Source organism: Taudactylus pleione, unplaced genomic scaffold, assembly GCF_031769625.1.
Source record: "Taudactylus pleione unplaced genomic scaffold, aTauple2 ptg000125l, whole genome shotgun sequence".
NCBI lineage: Eukaryota > Metazoa > Chordata > Amphibia > Anura > Myobatrachidae > Taudactylus > Taudactylus pleione.
Window position 1 is genome coordinate 3,475,027 of NW_028284527.1, and position 15,918 is coordinate 3,490,944.

The 15,918-nt window shown below is 46.8% G+C and overlaps 1 protein-coding gene across 1 annotated transcript in view; it reads left to right on the forward strand.

The window, feature by feature from the left end:
- COG2 (component of oligomeric golgi complex 2) overlaps positions 1-15,918 on the forward strand; it is a 112,550-nt gene that overhangs the window by 44,416 nt on the left and 52,216 nt on the right. The window contains exon 10 of the mRNA XM_088472493.1: positions 15,650-15,789. Within this exon, the coding sequence (XP_088328619.1) occupies positions 15,650-15,789 (140 nt within the window). The remainder of the gene's footprint in view (positions 1-15,649; positions 15,790-15,918) is intronic.

The following is a 15,918-nucleotide window of genomic DNA, read 5'->3' on the forward strand; positions in this document are numbered from 1 at the left end:
TACCCGACCCCTGTCTTGGATACCAACCATCGGGATGCCGCTGTCTGTATTGTGATCGGAGGCATCCCGACAGCCGGTATTACATACCCATTCCAGTGGTGATATTGGAGCTAATATACACTGTTTGTGTCCAACCTTTTTGTAAATTCTAAATGTTTTGAACCAGAAGAAAGAACGATCTACCACCAAAGCAGTGATTGTTACTGCAAACTGCCCTTGGCAGAATCTAATGTTTAGTCTGGCAGATTTACAAAGATTTTATGTACTTCTATGAGGTGATAACAGAGAATTCAAAGCATTAGTCTGCTAGTAACTTGCCGAGACCAAAAGTGGCAAAAAGAAAAGGAATCAACTTGAGTTTGAAAGTATAGCCTGAAATTGCATTTAATTTCTCAATAAAAGTAAAATTGCAAATTATTGCTTCTTTAACTTCCGTACTTTATTACTGGCAAACTATTATTTGCCAGGGAATGAGGTGTAGATTTTCTAAAAATGAAAAGTATTGATTGGTTGCTCATAGAAACCAATCGTATTCTAGCTATCATTTCTCTATTCCATCGTAGAAAATGACAGACAGAATCTGATTGGTTGCTATGGGCAACTCCACCACTTGTTTGTTTTAGAAGCTTTAGGTCGAGTACACACTACAACGACAATCCGTACAATGGTCGGGACAAATTCCTTTCGTCCCGCACTATCTGTGATTTACCGTACACGCTGTGCAATTTAAACTGCACACGATATCTTCTGATTGGCTGTGCAGCTGTCAAAGCTGGATAATTGGCTGAGACAAGATCAGTTTAAAATTGAAGCGTGCGCGACGCCATCTTTGCGAATGGCAGCTAGACTCCATTTTAGAAACAAGAATCTGCAAGACGCCATTTTGCGACCAGCGTCACTTTAAGTTACAACTCACGAGCTAAGAACAGATGGCAATGTTTTTGATAATCAAAAAATAGACAATGCACCAGAAACTGTGAGGGTTTTACATACAAATTGGGAATCCCTGTTGGCAATTGTAATATAATCCAGGTATTGATCTACACAATTGGATTTGTCTGAATCCAAACAGGTTTTAGTTTCATACCCAGACAGGATGGTTTAGGTTCACAGCTGGAGGTCACATTTGCATTGCAGTCTGAAACTGTGAGTGAGGAATGATATGTGTGTGTGTGTATATGTATGTATGTATGTGTGTGTTAAGTCCATCATAGATGGAATCTCATGCATAAACACCGCACTACGCACAATTGAGCTGCTAACATGACGCCCAGTAGCAAATGCACAATTATAAGCATCATGCGATTGCATCTTTCACTATTTCACATACACACATTATGCTTCAGACCCCGAATGAAAATACCGTTTAGTAGCTTAATGCGCACGCATCTGTCCCCAGTTAACTAGCGTCTTCATATCAAACCCCGTACACTCACACATTACATATAAACTTACAAGGTTCCATTAGCATTAAGATTTAAGTTTATTCAGTTAATATAAACGCTGTGAAATAAAGATATTTGATAACTAAGGTTTTATACATGCTAAACAAGTCAGGTTTGGTTTTGTACTGATGCGTACTTTTTGCAGTATTCCGGTGTTATCGGTGGGGAGGTCGCATCATGCATTCTCGAGTTATGGATCGCAGAGGCTACAAGCAACAAAATGTATATTTCATGAACAACTGTTAGGATGTTACAGGGGGCGGGAAGGGAAAGACACCCAGCTGTTAGAGGCAGGGAGAGTCTATTTGAACCAGCCTGTTAAATGCTTTGTAACAGATGCTTCTCCCCTGGGAACCAATGACATTAGCAGCAAACTTCTTTATTGTCCTGTCTATTCTAGGGGGGTATAAATATGTGTGCTCCAACACTGGGTCTTTAGTCTTCTTGCTGAATGCTGACTGAGGGGTTTCTTGCTGATGCCTAGCATCTGGTACCGGAAGCGCTGCGTATGTATACTGTACTTGGGTCTGTATAATTCCTTTTGCGCCTAAATTGGGTCTGGATCAATTGCGTGTAACTGTCTGAACTTTTACTTGAATAACACTTGTGCTTTTTAACCTCAGATTCCAGGTCTAAGTCTTTATTCACTGTATGACTGCGTACGCAAATTAGCGTCATCCTTAGAAGGTATAGGCAGGTGTGTATAGAGGTTCAATTTTAATATCGTCAGATGGGGGCTCATCGAATGAAGTCACTTTCCTACTCACACGGCACATAAGGCTATCGATATCTCAGCAAAGGGTGGAGTGGCCACATGCAAGGTTTTCCTGCAACCGCTTTGTGCTGAAAAATCGCTATCCGTTTTCGTGTGAGCAAAGGAAGCTGACTAGAATCCAGGGACAAGAAAGGAAAAAGGTTGTTTTCCTTTGTTGATAGAACCTAGCGTTTAAAGGGGTGCCGCAGTATTGAGTATGCGGCTGAGTCGCAGTTTTGCGCAAAGAAAAGACGCACTTTTGCGTACGCAGTTAAAAAGTCATTATACGGTTGTGTGGTAGTCGCATTATTTTTTTTATGTGGCTGGTCGCACAATAGCGTATACGCACTTCCGGTTCTGCTGCCACGTGTTTTAACAAAGCCATTGAGGTTTACCTTTTTCAATTGTTACCAATATCTGGGTTAACGTTTATTTTTCTGCGCAGGAAAAAAGTGTGTAACAGTGAATATTTGTTGAACAAAGTTAAGGGTACCGTATGACCTTTAAGGGCTAGGTGCAAGGGTTAGTCTAGCCCAGTGTTGGCTAACCTTGACACTCCAGCTGTTATGGAACTACATAACCCAGCATGCACTGCTACAGTTTTGCTATTAGGGCATGCTAAAACTGTGGCAGGGCATGCTGGGATATATAGTTCCACAACAGCTGGAGTGTCAAGGTTAGCCAACACTGGTCTAGCCGCTCGGTAAGTAGCTTTACCGTTCTATACACAGTAGCAGGTGTACATGTTGTCTTTGTTGTAGAGAGGTGCGTGAGAGTAGCCGACATATAAACTCTCATAGGTGTGGAAGTTGCCTTACTAAATCTTATCCGAGTGTGGAAGTTGCCTTTTTCAAATCTTATCCAGGTGTGGAAGTTGCCTTACTAAATCTTATCCAGGTGTGTTGGCGCCGCCGACTTAAACCGCCCACAGGTAAGTGAAAGTATCTTGATTGTCTTTCACCAGTTTAAATCTTTATTGAAAAGTGTAGGAGTTGTCTCAGAATGGGAGCCGCGCAAACAGTAGAGATGTTAGACAATGATGTGCTGCTAATGGAGGCGCCGATCGGATCGGCCCGTCGTATCATGCATACTAAGTACGGTACTTATGCAATAAGGTATTGAGATTTATGGTTTAATATGACGAGGAAGAGTGTTAGACCGTTTCCCAGAATTGGTAGTTTTGATAAGGATGTATTAAATAATGTCCGGGATCACATCAGTTTGATGCGCTCCCGAGAGAAAAAGGTTAAATATTTTGAATGTTTAAAAGTGTGGCAGCATGAAGGGGATGCGTGGCTTAAGAATGTGGAAACGACGCAAACTAGCGTTGTGAGCACATTGCCAGAAAATACATCCGCGACGCTGAATTGCAATACGGGCGAGCCGCAAAATTGCGCGCCCGTGTGGCAAGGTAGCGTCGTGGAGAGTATTGCCTGCAGTTCACGCTCACCTCCCCCCACCTTATTTGGATGGAGGTGCAAGTACAGTTACCAAAAATACCCATAAAAATTTAACAGGCAACTTGTACCCTCTCTTAAGCAACTATAAAGAAAATGTGGCTGATGAGCCTATTGTAATGTCTGCCATTTCCCATGCTGTACAAATGATAGATGCTGCATCACCACAATCACGAGTGGTGCCGCCATCTCCATCGGTAACAGCAATGGAAGTGTTAATGCTCTCTGCACCCGTAGAGGAAGTTGTTCATACCATACGCAGCAGCAGCAGACTAAACCCCCAGCCAGGTAACCAGGTCAAAGGTAACAGCGCTACCGGTCTGCATCCCATTCGGACAATAACTGTTCCAAATGGAAATGCAGATGCAAACGGTGTAGTGCCCACGAGGGAAGTAGTAATGCATTGTCCTCGGACAAGAGCAGAACTAAATTCCATCATAAATGATTTCCCCGATCCTAAAAAGGAATTAGCCAAATGTCAAAGATTTTTGAGAAATTTGGGTAGTTCACATGAACCCACTAATAAAGATTGGCGTGTGGTGGTAAGGGCCTGTCTACCACGCAATACCGACGTGACAAAATTTATCACGGATTGTGTATTGGATGGTGCCGTTCCCTTAACAGACCAAGTAAACCAAGGTAACATTTCCCGCATTGTAATTCAATTGGGTATATATTTTCCAGTAGTAAACTGGAACAAAATTTTCACCATTAAGCAGGAGGAGAGTTTAAAAACCCGGGTTCAGACCTTACAACCTGGCTGGAGGGGAGTCACAATAGATACACTCATAGAATCTGCCATAGAGCATGATAAAAATATCACAAAGAAGAGAGAGAGACCCAGAGTGAAAAACTAATGGCTGTCAGTATCAAAGCTCTGGAGGGAATAACAATAACATCACAGCCAACAGACACACATGCACACACACACCTTCACCTGAACAGTTACACGTCCTCACCAATCCCACACCACAGCAAACACATCCTTACCCCACATATCATTCACAACTACAGGCCTCATCTACTCACAAACTTCATACCTCCCACCATACCCTTATCCTCCACATCCTTACCCATACCCACCACCTTTCCCTCTTGCTCAACTCCCACAACAATCCTTTCATCCAACCCGTTCAAAAACATGTTTTAACTGCAACCAAGCGGGACACATAAGTAAGTACTGCAAAGTAAAGAACACCACACATGAACACTGGTTTCCCATGGGTTCATAGGCAACCCCAGTATCTTCTCCCAGGCCTTATATGACTGTTTACAATCTTTTCAACCTGCCGATGGATCTGTTCTAGTGTAGAATGTGGACGATTTATTGTTGTATTTAGGTCATGTTTAAATGATATTAAACTGTTGTGCTTTGTCTCCCACTCACAGGACACAAGGTTGATAAGGATAAACGGCAGCCATGCCAGGCTAAGGTCGACTACTTGGAATATTATCCAACCCAGTGGCCCAGGCATTATTTAGAGCAGTAGCTATTAATAACAAGATTTAATTGCAGGAACCTGTATGCAGATACTATATCCCTAGAATTATTAAAAATGATGGGGGGATTTATCTTACAGGTGATGTTTCCAAGAACATGTGTAAGGTGATGGGTAACAACACTAAGTTTATCCCAGACTGTCTTTTCCTTTATTTGCCCCCCTTGAAGATACTGTTCAAACAGGCAGCCTCATGTGAAAATATGATAATGAGGTTACTGTGCAGGGTCTCACGAAGATGAATGCGAATAACAGAAATTGAAAGTGTTATTAACTAACATATTTAATGCAAGCTGTCATGATGTCAAACCTAGAGAATTTGTTATGACCCAAATTTTTTTTAGCTCAGGTTGTTTGACTGATCGGTGGAAAGGTCCGTATCTGACGATACCACATCCACAAAGGGTGGCCGAGGAAGATACGTGAGTCCATTCCACTCACTATAGAGAGGTTAACCAACCGGTGGAGATACAAGGCCGATAATGTGGACCTGTCGATTGCTAGCTTGTGCCGGAAGGATTAAAAAGGTGAGTTTTTGTCATGATGATCTGTTTGGGGATACTCAGTGTCTGTGATGGAGGACCGATAAAGGAAATGTGAGCTGATGGCAGAACTGATGGAGGGGAGTCAAGAGGAGGAGTGCAATGCCAATCAGGGGAGTGGCTGACCAATTTTAGTATTGTAATTGTTATGTTATTTGGGAAGAATACTTCCAGAATTTATGACCCTCACACATGTTGAAATGCTTGGTATACGTAAAAAAAACATACCATCACCATATCTTCACACGAAATATGAACACAGAGGCAAAAGAAACATGATACCTGGTGATGTGCATAAAGACGCTCAGTTAATCAGTGAGACAACTGGCTTTCATGTTTTAGTCGCATTGGATCCCACCAGGATTGCTCGGGGTACATTAAATTTTGGATATATTCAGGAACTTGCTAAATTGATAGATAATATAACCGAGATGTACAATGACACATTCAGGTATACAGGGAGAGAATTGCAAGCGTACAAGAAAGAACTGGTGCAACACAGGCTAGTGTTGAATTATTTAACTGCTGTTACTGGAGGGTATTGCGTAACGTTAGCCACCCAATTTGGAGTAAAATGTTGCACCTATGTCACCAATGATACCAGCGACCCTAAGGAGGTGATAGACCGGAAGATGGATGAAATTCTGCAGCTAAAGTGGGAATTTCGCAAGAACCATAACGCTTCAGTGGCTGAAGAAGGGGAGAAGATAGAAGGATGGGTTTCATGGCTGAACCCAGTGAAATGGTTCTCAGGTCCAGGGGAATGGGTCCAGGAAGTGATCGCCAGCATAGGCAAATTCCTAACCCTTATACTAATTGTCATAATAGTAATTGACATATGTGTCCGGTGTGTTCCTATTGTGTTGAAGTGTGGAAAATTTTAAAATAGAGTAAAACGAAAGAATGAAATTATGATGGTGGCCAGTATGAATACCAAGGTAAATATAGAACTGCATTACAACCCTGAGCTAGGAAATACCATCATTTAATGTATTATATTTAGCCATGCATAGAATGTATTATAGAAATGTTATTTATAAGAACACCTCAGATAATGTAAAGTCTCAATTCCCCTTCAAGACTGCTTTTATAAGACTGGTGCATTCCCACACCTTTCACATGATCTTCCAAGATCCACGTTGTGCGTATAATAGTAGTTTTATGTCCCCATCCAGAGACACATTATTGATGGATTAAGAAACACCTTGTGCCATCCCATAATAACACTAAATAATATGTAAATGTAAGCCTAAATTAAATTCTAATAGCAGATTGTGATAGCATGTTGTTCGCTATCAAAGGGTGGACTGTCAAAGCTGGATAATTGGCTGAGACAAGATCAGTTTAAAACGCCATTTTGCGACCAGCGTCACCTTAAGTTACAACTCACGAGCTAAGAACAGATGGCAATGTTTTTGATAATCTAAATAGAATAGACAATGCACCAGAAACTGCGAGGGTTTTACATACAAATTAGGAATCCCTGTTGGCAATTATAATATAATCCAGGCATTGATCTACACAATTGGATTTGTCTGAATCCAAACAGGTTTTAGTTTCATACCCAGACAGGATGGTTTAGGTTCACAGCTGGAGGTCACATTTGCATTGCAGTCTGAAACTGTGAGTGAGGAATGATGTGTGTGTGTGTGTGTATATATATATATATATATGTGTGTTAAGTCCATCATAGATGGAATCTCATGCATAAACACCGTACATTACGCACAATTGAGCTGCTAACATGATGCCCAGTAGCGAATGCACAATTATTAGCATCATGCGATTGCATCTTTCACTATTTCACATACACACATTATGCTTAAGACCCCGAATGAAAATACTGTTTAGTAGCTAAATGCGCACGCATCTGTCCCCAGTTAACTAGCGTCTTCATATCAAACCCCGTACACTCACACATTTACATATTCACTTACAAGGTTACATTAGCTTTAAGATATAAGATTTAAGTTTATTCAGTTAATATAAACGCTGTGAAATAAAGATATTTGATAACTAAGGTTTTATACATGCTAAACAAGTCGTGTTTGGTTTTGTACTGATGTGTACTCTTTTTGCAGTATTCCGGTGTTATCGGTGGGGAGGTCGCATCATGCATTCTCGAGTTATGGATCGCAGAGGCTACAAGCAACAAAATGTATATTTCATGAACAACTGTTAGGATGTTACAGGGGGCGGGAAGGGAAAGACACCCAGCTGTTAGAGGCAGGGAGAGTCTATTTGAACCAGCCTGTTAAATGCTTTGTAACAGATGCTTCTCCCCTGGGAACCAATGATCTCAGCAGCAAACTTCTCTATTGTCCTGTCTATTCTAGGGGGGTATAAATATGTGTGCTCCAACACTGGGTCTTTAGTCTTCTTGCTGAATGCTGACTGAGGGGTTTCTTGTTGATGCCTAGCATCTGGTACCGGAAGCGCTGCGTATGTATACTGTACTTGGGTCTGTATAATTCCTTTTGCGCCTAAATTGTGTCTGGATCAATTGCGTGTAACTGTCTGAACTTTTACTTGAATAACACTTGTGCTTTGGAACCACAGATTCCAGGTCTAAGTCTTTATTCACTGTATGACTGCGTACGCAAATTAGCATCATCCTTAGAAGGTATAGGCAGGTGTGTATAGAGGTTCAATTTTAATATTGTCACAGCACTGCCAACCAAAAGATATTGTGTACTACCCGTGGTAGCACGCAATTGTGCATACACCTTGCCGGATATGCACATTTTGTCATTCCAATTTATCTGGAAAGAACACATCATGCAAATATTGTTGTAGTTTGTACCTGGCCTTAGTAAATCTACCCCTTATGGTCAGTCCCTATGGCAAGCTTTAGGCCATGTTCATTGCATCCTGGCATACTGCTCTTAAGAAACCCTTTATTAAAGTCACAATGTAGAAATTATTAGAGCATTTAGCCCCCCAGTGTACAACACTCTTTCCTCCATGCATTTTAGGGTGCAGGTCACCTTAAATCAGAGGGGAACCTTTAAATCAGAGGGGAACCTTTTTTCTACAGAGGGCTATTTTGATATATATAACATTATTCGCGGGCCTGGTGCAAGCCATGCCCCCTCTGTGTGACATCACATGGGGCGGAGCCACAATCGCCTGTGATTACATGAATGCCCAGAGATTTATTTTTAAATAAGTAAAAATTATCATTCCTGACTTAATATGATCACTCTGACATAGCTGAAGTTTATGGGTCTGATTTAGAATTGGGAACAAAGCAACTTTGCCCCTGGGCAAACCATGTTGCAATGCAAATATGTTTGCTTTGCATGCAGGGTAGTATTGGCTGCTTTTGCATGTAGCCCACAAATACTGGGCAGCTTTAATTTTACACTGTAATTCAGAAGTTAGCTTGCCCCCCCCCCCCCTTTTAAATCTAAATCTATGTTTTAAATCTGCACCACCTACAGTGCAAAATGTACTTTTTATTTTTTTTTGCTTTGCTCCCAACTCTTAATCTACTATATGTCTGAAAAATAAAATATATCCATTTAGTGCCAGTTGTCTCCGTGGCAACAGCTGCTGCTATTGCTGTTGGCCATTCATTTCTACTTCAGGGTCCATAGGGTATCCACAGGATACCTTGGGGTATAGGTGTGACGTCAGTCGCAGGGCACCAAAGAGTTAAGCTTTCAGCCTCCCAGGATGCACTAGGTCCCCCTCCTATACCCCGCCCCCGGGCCAAGGCACCTCAGTTTAGTTTGGTGCCCGGCCGGAGTCGGGTGCACCTGTTGGAGTGGGGGCTAGAAGAGCCCCTGAAGCTTTTTCTTCATGCAGCTGTGGCTGCACATCTGGATGAACAGCATGGACAGTCAGTCCTGACGTCCATGCTGTCTTCCCTACACCCCGCCGGTACCAGAACGCCGGTACTGATCCGGGGATGCTGGTGGGCGTCTGGGGTCACAGCTAGCGGTGACCCCAGATGCTCCGGACCATGGCCGGATTCAAGGGGGACAGAGGTAAGCAGCGGGGTCCCGCGGTGGGTCCCCGCTGATCACATGGTCCTAAGTCCCCAGGCAGGGGGCTCCCTGGGGACTGGCTGCAGCGTGGAGCCAGGCGACCAACCTGCGCTTCCACTACCCTCTGGGACAGCGGACCGCAGCAGAGCGGTAGCGCTGCGGCGTCCCAGGGGTTAAATGCATGCCAGGGGAGCGCGCCTTCCCTGTCTCACAGCCGGCGCCTCCCCCGCTGCACACAGCCCTCTCTGCATGCTGCCGACTGGTCCTGTGGCAGCGCTCCTCCCCCAGGCCAGCCTCCTCTCTGCTCCTCGGCGGCCATCTTCTCCAGAACGCATGGTGAACGCTGCTGGAAGCGCTGGACGGAAGCATCGTGGTCTGGGTCCCCCCGCATACCTCTCCTCCGCTGTGGCTCAGGTCTGTGTATGCAGCGCTGTGTCCTACCAGGCCCTGTGTCTGTGTAGTTGAGTAATCAGCGCTGTTAGTGCAGGAATTGTTATTTCTCTGCATTGTATGTGACTGTGCTAGCGCTGCCTGTAACTTTTCTTCTCTAAACTGTCAGCTTTATTACTGTCCCTGTTCTTCTGCTAAAGCCCTTGCGGTGCGGTGCTGCAAGGTGGTCTCTCGCCTATTTAATACTTAATTGGTGAGAGAGGTCACATACGTGGTGCCATCATGTCTGAAAGTGATTTTCCCCTCCGGCTACAGTGTACCACGTGCAAAGTACCGTTAGCGGAGGGGGAGGGTAGCGCGGAGGGCCTTTGCCGGCAGTGTTTGTCCATGGCGCGGCCTATTACGGTTACAGCACCGGTACAGGAGCCGCCCTGGGCTTGTTTCGCTCAGGCGTTAACAGCTTTAGTGGGCCAGTTAGCTCCGCAGCCCGCGTTTACTCCGATGGGTTTGTCCCAGCAGTCTGTGGTGTCGTCACCCATGCAGGGGTTCCCACGACAATTGGTGGTACCCCACAGTCTCCCTATTTCCCCGCTCCCGGGTTCTCAGGAGCCAGCGTGGGTTAACTCCCTGACGAGTTCTGTACAGCACTTGTCGGATGTGTTGCAAGGGGAGTCTGTGATCGGCCTCATAAAAGGCCGGTGGCGTCTCTGTCCGCTCCTTATGAGGATGACGAAGGGACGTCTGATGATGGGGAGATTCTGGATCCTTACGATCAGGAACCTCTCCATACTAAGGACGCTGATGCTAAGTCCAAAGTATATATTCCTGGACTTATTCGGGCGGTCCGCACAGCCTTGGTGATTGAGGACGAAGTTCCCCCAGCGGCTAAATCTAAGTATGCCTTTTTCAAAGATGTGAAGGGCGATGCCACAGTCTTTCCTCTTTCGGGTCAGTTGGTGGACCATTTAGAGGAGGCGTGGAAACAACCTGGCAAAAGATACCAACCGCAGAGACGCCTGGTGGTGGCTTATCCGTTCGCGGATAATTATTTTGCTAAGTGGGAATCCCCTCCACAGGTGGATTCTCACGTGACCCGTCTTGTCCGTAGTGCCACATTGCCGATGCCATCCATGTCCTCCCTTAAGGATGCTACGGACCGCAAGGTAGAAATCTGCCTGAAGTCCGCTTATTCCCTTGCAGGGGGGGCAGCACGGCCGGCTATGGCCATTTGCTGGGTTGCCAGAGCGATGGAGCGCTGGGCGGATTCATTAGAGGCTTCTTTTGAATCCGACTGTCCGGCTGAACAGGCGGAGTTGATTGGCAATCTCCGTGATTCGGCCACCTACATCAACGAGGCGGCTCTAGACATTAGTACTCTGGTGTCTAGAATTTCTTCAGCAGCGGTAGCTGCTCGTCGCACCTTGTGGCTGCGATCCTGGAAGGCGGACGCAGATTCTAAGAAAGGTCTGGAAGCGTTGCCGTTTACCGGAGAAGTTCTCTTCGGTCCGGATCTGGATAAGATTGTGGCCACGCTGGCGGCAGCCAAATCTGCTTGTCTCCCGTCGGCCGCTGCTCCTTCTGGTTCGGGACCATCGTCCTTTCGGTCATCTAGGGCCCAGGGCAGGCCCAAACCACAGTCGTTTCCTCGACAGGCTGGCCCTAAGAAATCGGTCAAGCCCCGGAAGCAGGCATGGAGTACCAGACGTCCGGCCCCCAAGCCAGATGACAAGCCTGCGGCCTGACGGTCCGGGCCTCCCTTTGGGGGATCCCAGGGTGGGAGGCCGCCTGCTACAGTTCGCCCAGTGTTGGTCGACCACTACGACAGACACTTGGGTTCTGGAGGTGGTTTCCCACGGATACGCCCTCTCCTTCCGGCACAGACCCCCGGCTCGCTTCTTCACCACGGGTCTCCCATCAGACCGGAACAAGGCTACGGAGCTGCGGAAGGTATTGCACACTATGCTCCAGGCTGGAGTTATAGTGCCTGTTCCATTCTCCCAGAGGGGCCAGGGTTTCTATTCAAATCTATTTTTGGTACAGAAACCCAATGGGTCATATCGTCCGATTCTCAACCTCAAAGCACTCAACAAGTCTTTGCGGGTCCCGAAGTTTCGGATGGAGACCCTACGGTCCATCATTCTGGCGCTGGAACCTGGGGACTACTTGGTGTCATTGGACATACAGGACGCTTACCTGCATGTCCCTATTCTTTTGCGCCATCAACAGTTCCTCAGGTTTGCAATCTGCAGCGACCACTTCCAGTTTCGGGCGTTACCTTTTGGCCTGGCAACAGCACCACGTGTTTTCACCAAGGTGATGGCGGTCATGGCGGCTTCTCTGCGGCTGCAGGGAGTCCGCATGTTACCGTATTTGGATGACCTGTTATTGGTGGCAGGATCTCCAGAGCTCCTGTTACGCCACTTGGACCTGACCATTGCACTGCTGCAACGGCACGGCTGGCTAATCAACTGGCAGAAGTCCACTCTAATCCCGTCTCGGAGGATTCTGCATCTTGGAGCCTTATTGGACTCGGGACAGCAAAGGATCTTCGTGACGGAGGACAAGATCTCTACTTTACAGTCAAGGGTGCGCAGTTGCCTGCACAGCCGCCGGGTGTCCTTACACTCGGCGATGAGGTTACTGGGCTCCATGGTGTCGGTGTTCGACATGGTGGAATACGCCCAGTTTCACTCCAGACCTCTGCAGCACCTGATCCTGTCCAAGTGGAACGGGCTGACTCAGTCTCTGAAGTCCCAGACGATTGTGCTCACCCAGGAGGTTCGCCTGTCCCTTACGTGGTGGTTACAGACGACCCACCTCAACAAGGGACGTCCGTTCTGGGTTCCAAATTGGGTCCTGTTGACAACGGACGCCAGTCTTCGGGGCTGGGGAGCAGTTTCGGGTCCACACTTGTTCCAGGGCAGGTGGACGCCGACAGAAGCGGAGCTTCCAATAAATATCTTGGAACTCCGTGCGGTCTTCAATGCTCTCCAGCAGGCACAGCGGTTTCTCCAGGGTCGCCCGGTGCAGGTCCAGTCGGACAACGCTACCACCGTGGCCTACATAAACAGGCAAGGAGGAACTCGCAGTCGGGCGGCTCTCGTAGAGGTCTCTCGGATCCTGGTTTGGGCGGAGCGCAATCTTCCGGCCATATCAGCGGTCTTCATCCCGGGAGTGCTCAATTGGGAGGCGGACTTTCTAAGTCGCCAGGACGTTCATCCGGGGGAATGGTCCCTGCACCCGGACGTTTTTCAACTACTGGTGGACAGGTGGGGTCTTCCAGAAATCGACCTCATGGCGTCCCGGCACAACAACAAGTTGCCGGTGTACGGGTCTCGCACAAGAGACGAAGGCGCGTCTCTGGTGGATGCTCTGTCCGTCCGGTGGACGTTCCGGTTCGCATACCTGTTCCCTCCGGTCTCCCTTCTTCCACGGGTAATCCGGAAATTCAAACAGGAAGGAGGGACGCTCCTGTTGATAGCTCCCGCGTGGCCCAGACGGCACTGGTTCTCAGACCTTCAGGGTCTGTCCGTGGACAGTCCTCTGCGGTTGCCGCTACGACCGGACCTTCTGTCTCAGGGTCCTTGCCTTCACCCAGACCTGACTCGGCTGTCTTTGACGGCGTGGCTGTTGAGACGGCCATGCTGAGGTCCCGGGGGTTTTCCAGCTCTGTGGTGCGTACCATGTTACGAGCTCGGAAACCGTCTTCCGCGAGGATATACCATCGCGTGTGGCATACGTTCTTCCAGTGGTGTCGACCGAGAGGTTATGCACCGCGGGAGTTTCGTCTGTCTCGGTTTCTCGCCTTCCTGCAAGCGGGACTAGATCATGGGCTTCACCTTGCTTCTTTGAAGGTACAGGTTTCGGCCCTATCTGTCTGGTTTCACCGTAGGATTGCTACAATCCCGGATGTGCGCACCTTTATGCAGGGTGTTCTCCGCATTCAGCCGCCCTTTGTTCCACCTGTGGCGCCTTGGGATTTGGCTGTGGTCCTGAGGGCTCTCCAAGGACCGCCGTTTGAACCACTGGGCTCAGTGGATCTTAAATGGCTAACAGCTAAGACTGTTTTCCTTCTGGCCATTGCTTCGGCCAGACGTGTTTCTGAGTTAGGGGCTCTTTCTTGTAGACCCCCTTTCTTGGTTTTTTATGGGAACAGGGCAGTACTCCGCACTCGGCCCGAGTTTCTTCCCAAAGTTGTTTCCCAGTTTCATGTTAACGAGGAAATAGTTGTTCCGGCCTTTAACTCACCGGGTCTTTCCGTGGGTGAGGCCTCTTTGGATGTTGTGCGGGCCTTAAGGACTTATGTTGACCGCACTTCTTCGTTTAGGAAGTCGGACGCTTTGTTTGTCCTCTATGGCTTCCGTAAAAAGGGTTGGCCTGCTTCAAAGCAAACTTTGGCAGCCTGGATCCGTATGGCTATTTCTGAAGCTTATCTTCATGAAGGCCTACCGGTCCCTCCTTCTCTGAAGGCTCATTCCACTAGGTCTGTGGGTCCTTCGTGGGCAGCTCGACGTGGTGCCTCGGCAGTTCAGATCTGCAAGGCTGCTACGTGGTCTTCTGTCCATACCTTCGTGAGGTACTACAGGTTTGACACCTTCGCCTCTCAGGATGCTTCCTTCGGGCGGCGGATTCTCCTTTCTGCACAGGAGCGTCCCCACCCTTAAAGGATACTGCTTTGGGACATCCCCAAGGTATCCTGTGGATACCCTATGGACCCTGAAGTAGAAAATATGAGATATGGTAAGAACTTACCCTTGTTATCTCTATTTCTACGAAGTCCATAGGGTTCCACAGGACTCCCGCCCTGTCGCACCTGTGCTGCAGATGGGCTTTGCTCTGGTCACCGGTTTTCCGTCTCCCTCTGGTGAGAATGTGATTCTTGTATGTGTCCAGATCTTTGTTCTCTCTCTTCCTTCTCCTCCTCCGGCCTATGGCTTGGTAACTAACTGAGGTGCCTTGGCCCGGGGGCGGGGTATAGGAGGGGGACCTAGTGCATCCTGGGAGGCTGAAAGCTTAACTCTTTGGTGCCCTGCGACTGACGTCACACCTATACCCCAAGGTATCCTGTGGAACCCTATGGACTTCGTAGAAATAGAGATAACAAGGGTAAGTTCTTACCATATCTCATATTTTCTGTCTTCTCCAAATGAGGTTATGGAAGTTAGAAATTCTACTGCCCCATGTCAGAATATGTCTCCTAAAGCACAGAAAAGGTGGGTTATTATCACATGGACCAATAGGGTTTATAGATCAAGCAGTGGAGAAGTGGATCAGTTGAAAAGTTGCCCATAACCAATCAGCTTCTACATATCATTTTATAGAATGTACTTGATATGTTACCTCGGTGGTGATTGGCTGTAGGGGTGCTGGCTGGGAAGACTATATGAGCCACTTCTCCACTCTTATCACTGTTTGATACATCAACCCCAATATCCATTGTCCTGCTAAATAAGATTGTCCTTGGGGAATGTTTTTAGTATTGTAACAACAATAAAATGTGGGTTTAACCTATAAGTAGGGGATAGTTTAAATTCCAATTAACTTTTTGTGTAATTTTTTTTTTCTTTTAGAAATACACCATTAGCATGGATTTTGTGCGAAAGTTCGAGCGACAGTGTGGGTCACAAGCAAGTGTAAAGAGATTACGGGCACATCCTTCTTACCACAGTTTTAATAATAGGTGGAATTTGCCCGTGTATTTCCAGATAAGGTAAACATGTGGCTTGTCATTTTCCTAACTCCAGGTCAAAATCCTCCTGTCAGGGTTTATCTAGGCACATTTTCACTGAAAGAGCTGTGTGAAAGTTAAACCGATTTCATAATGCTTATTCCTTTTCTT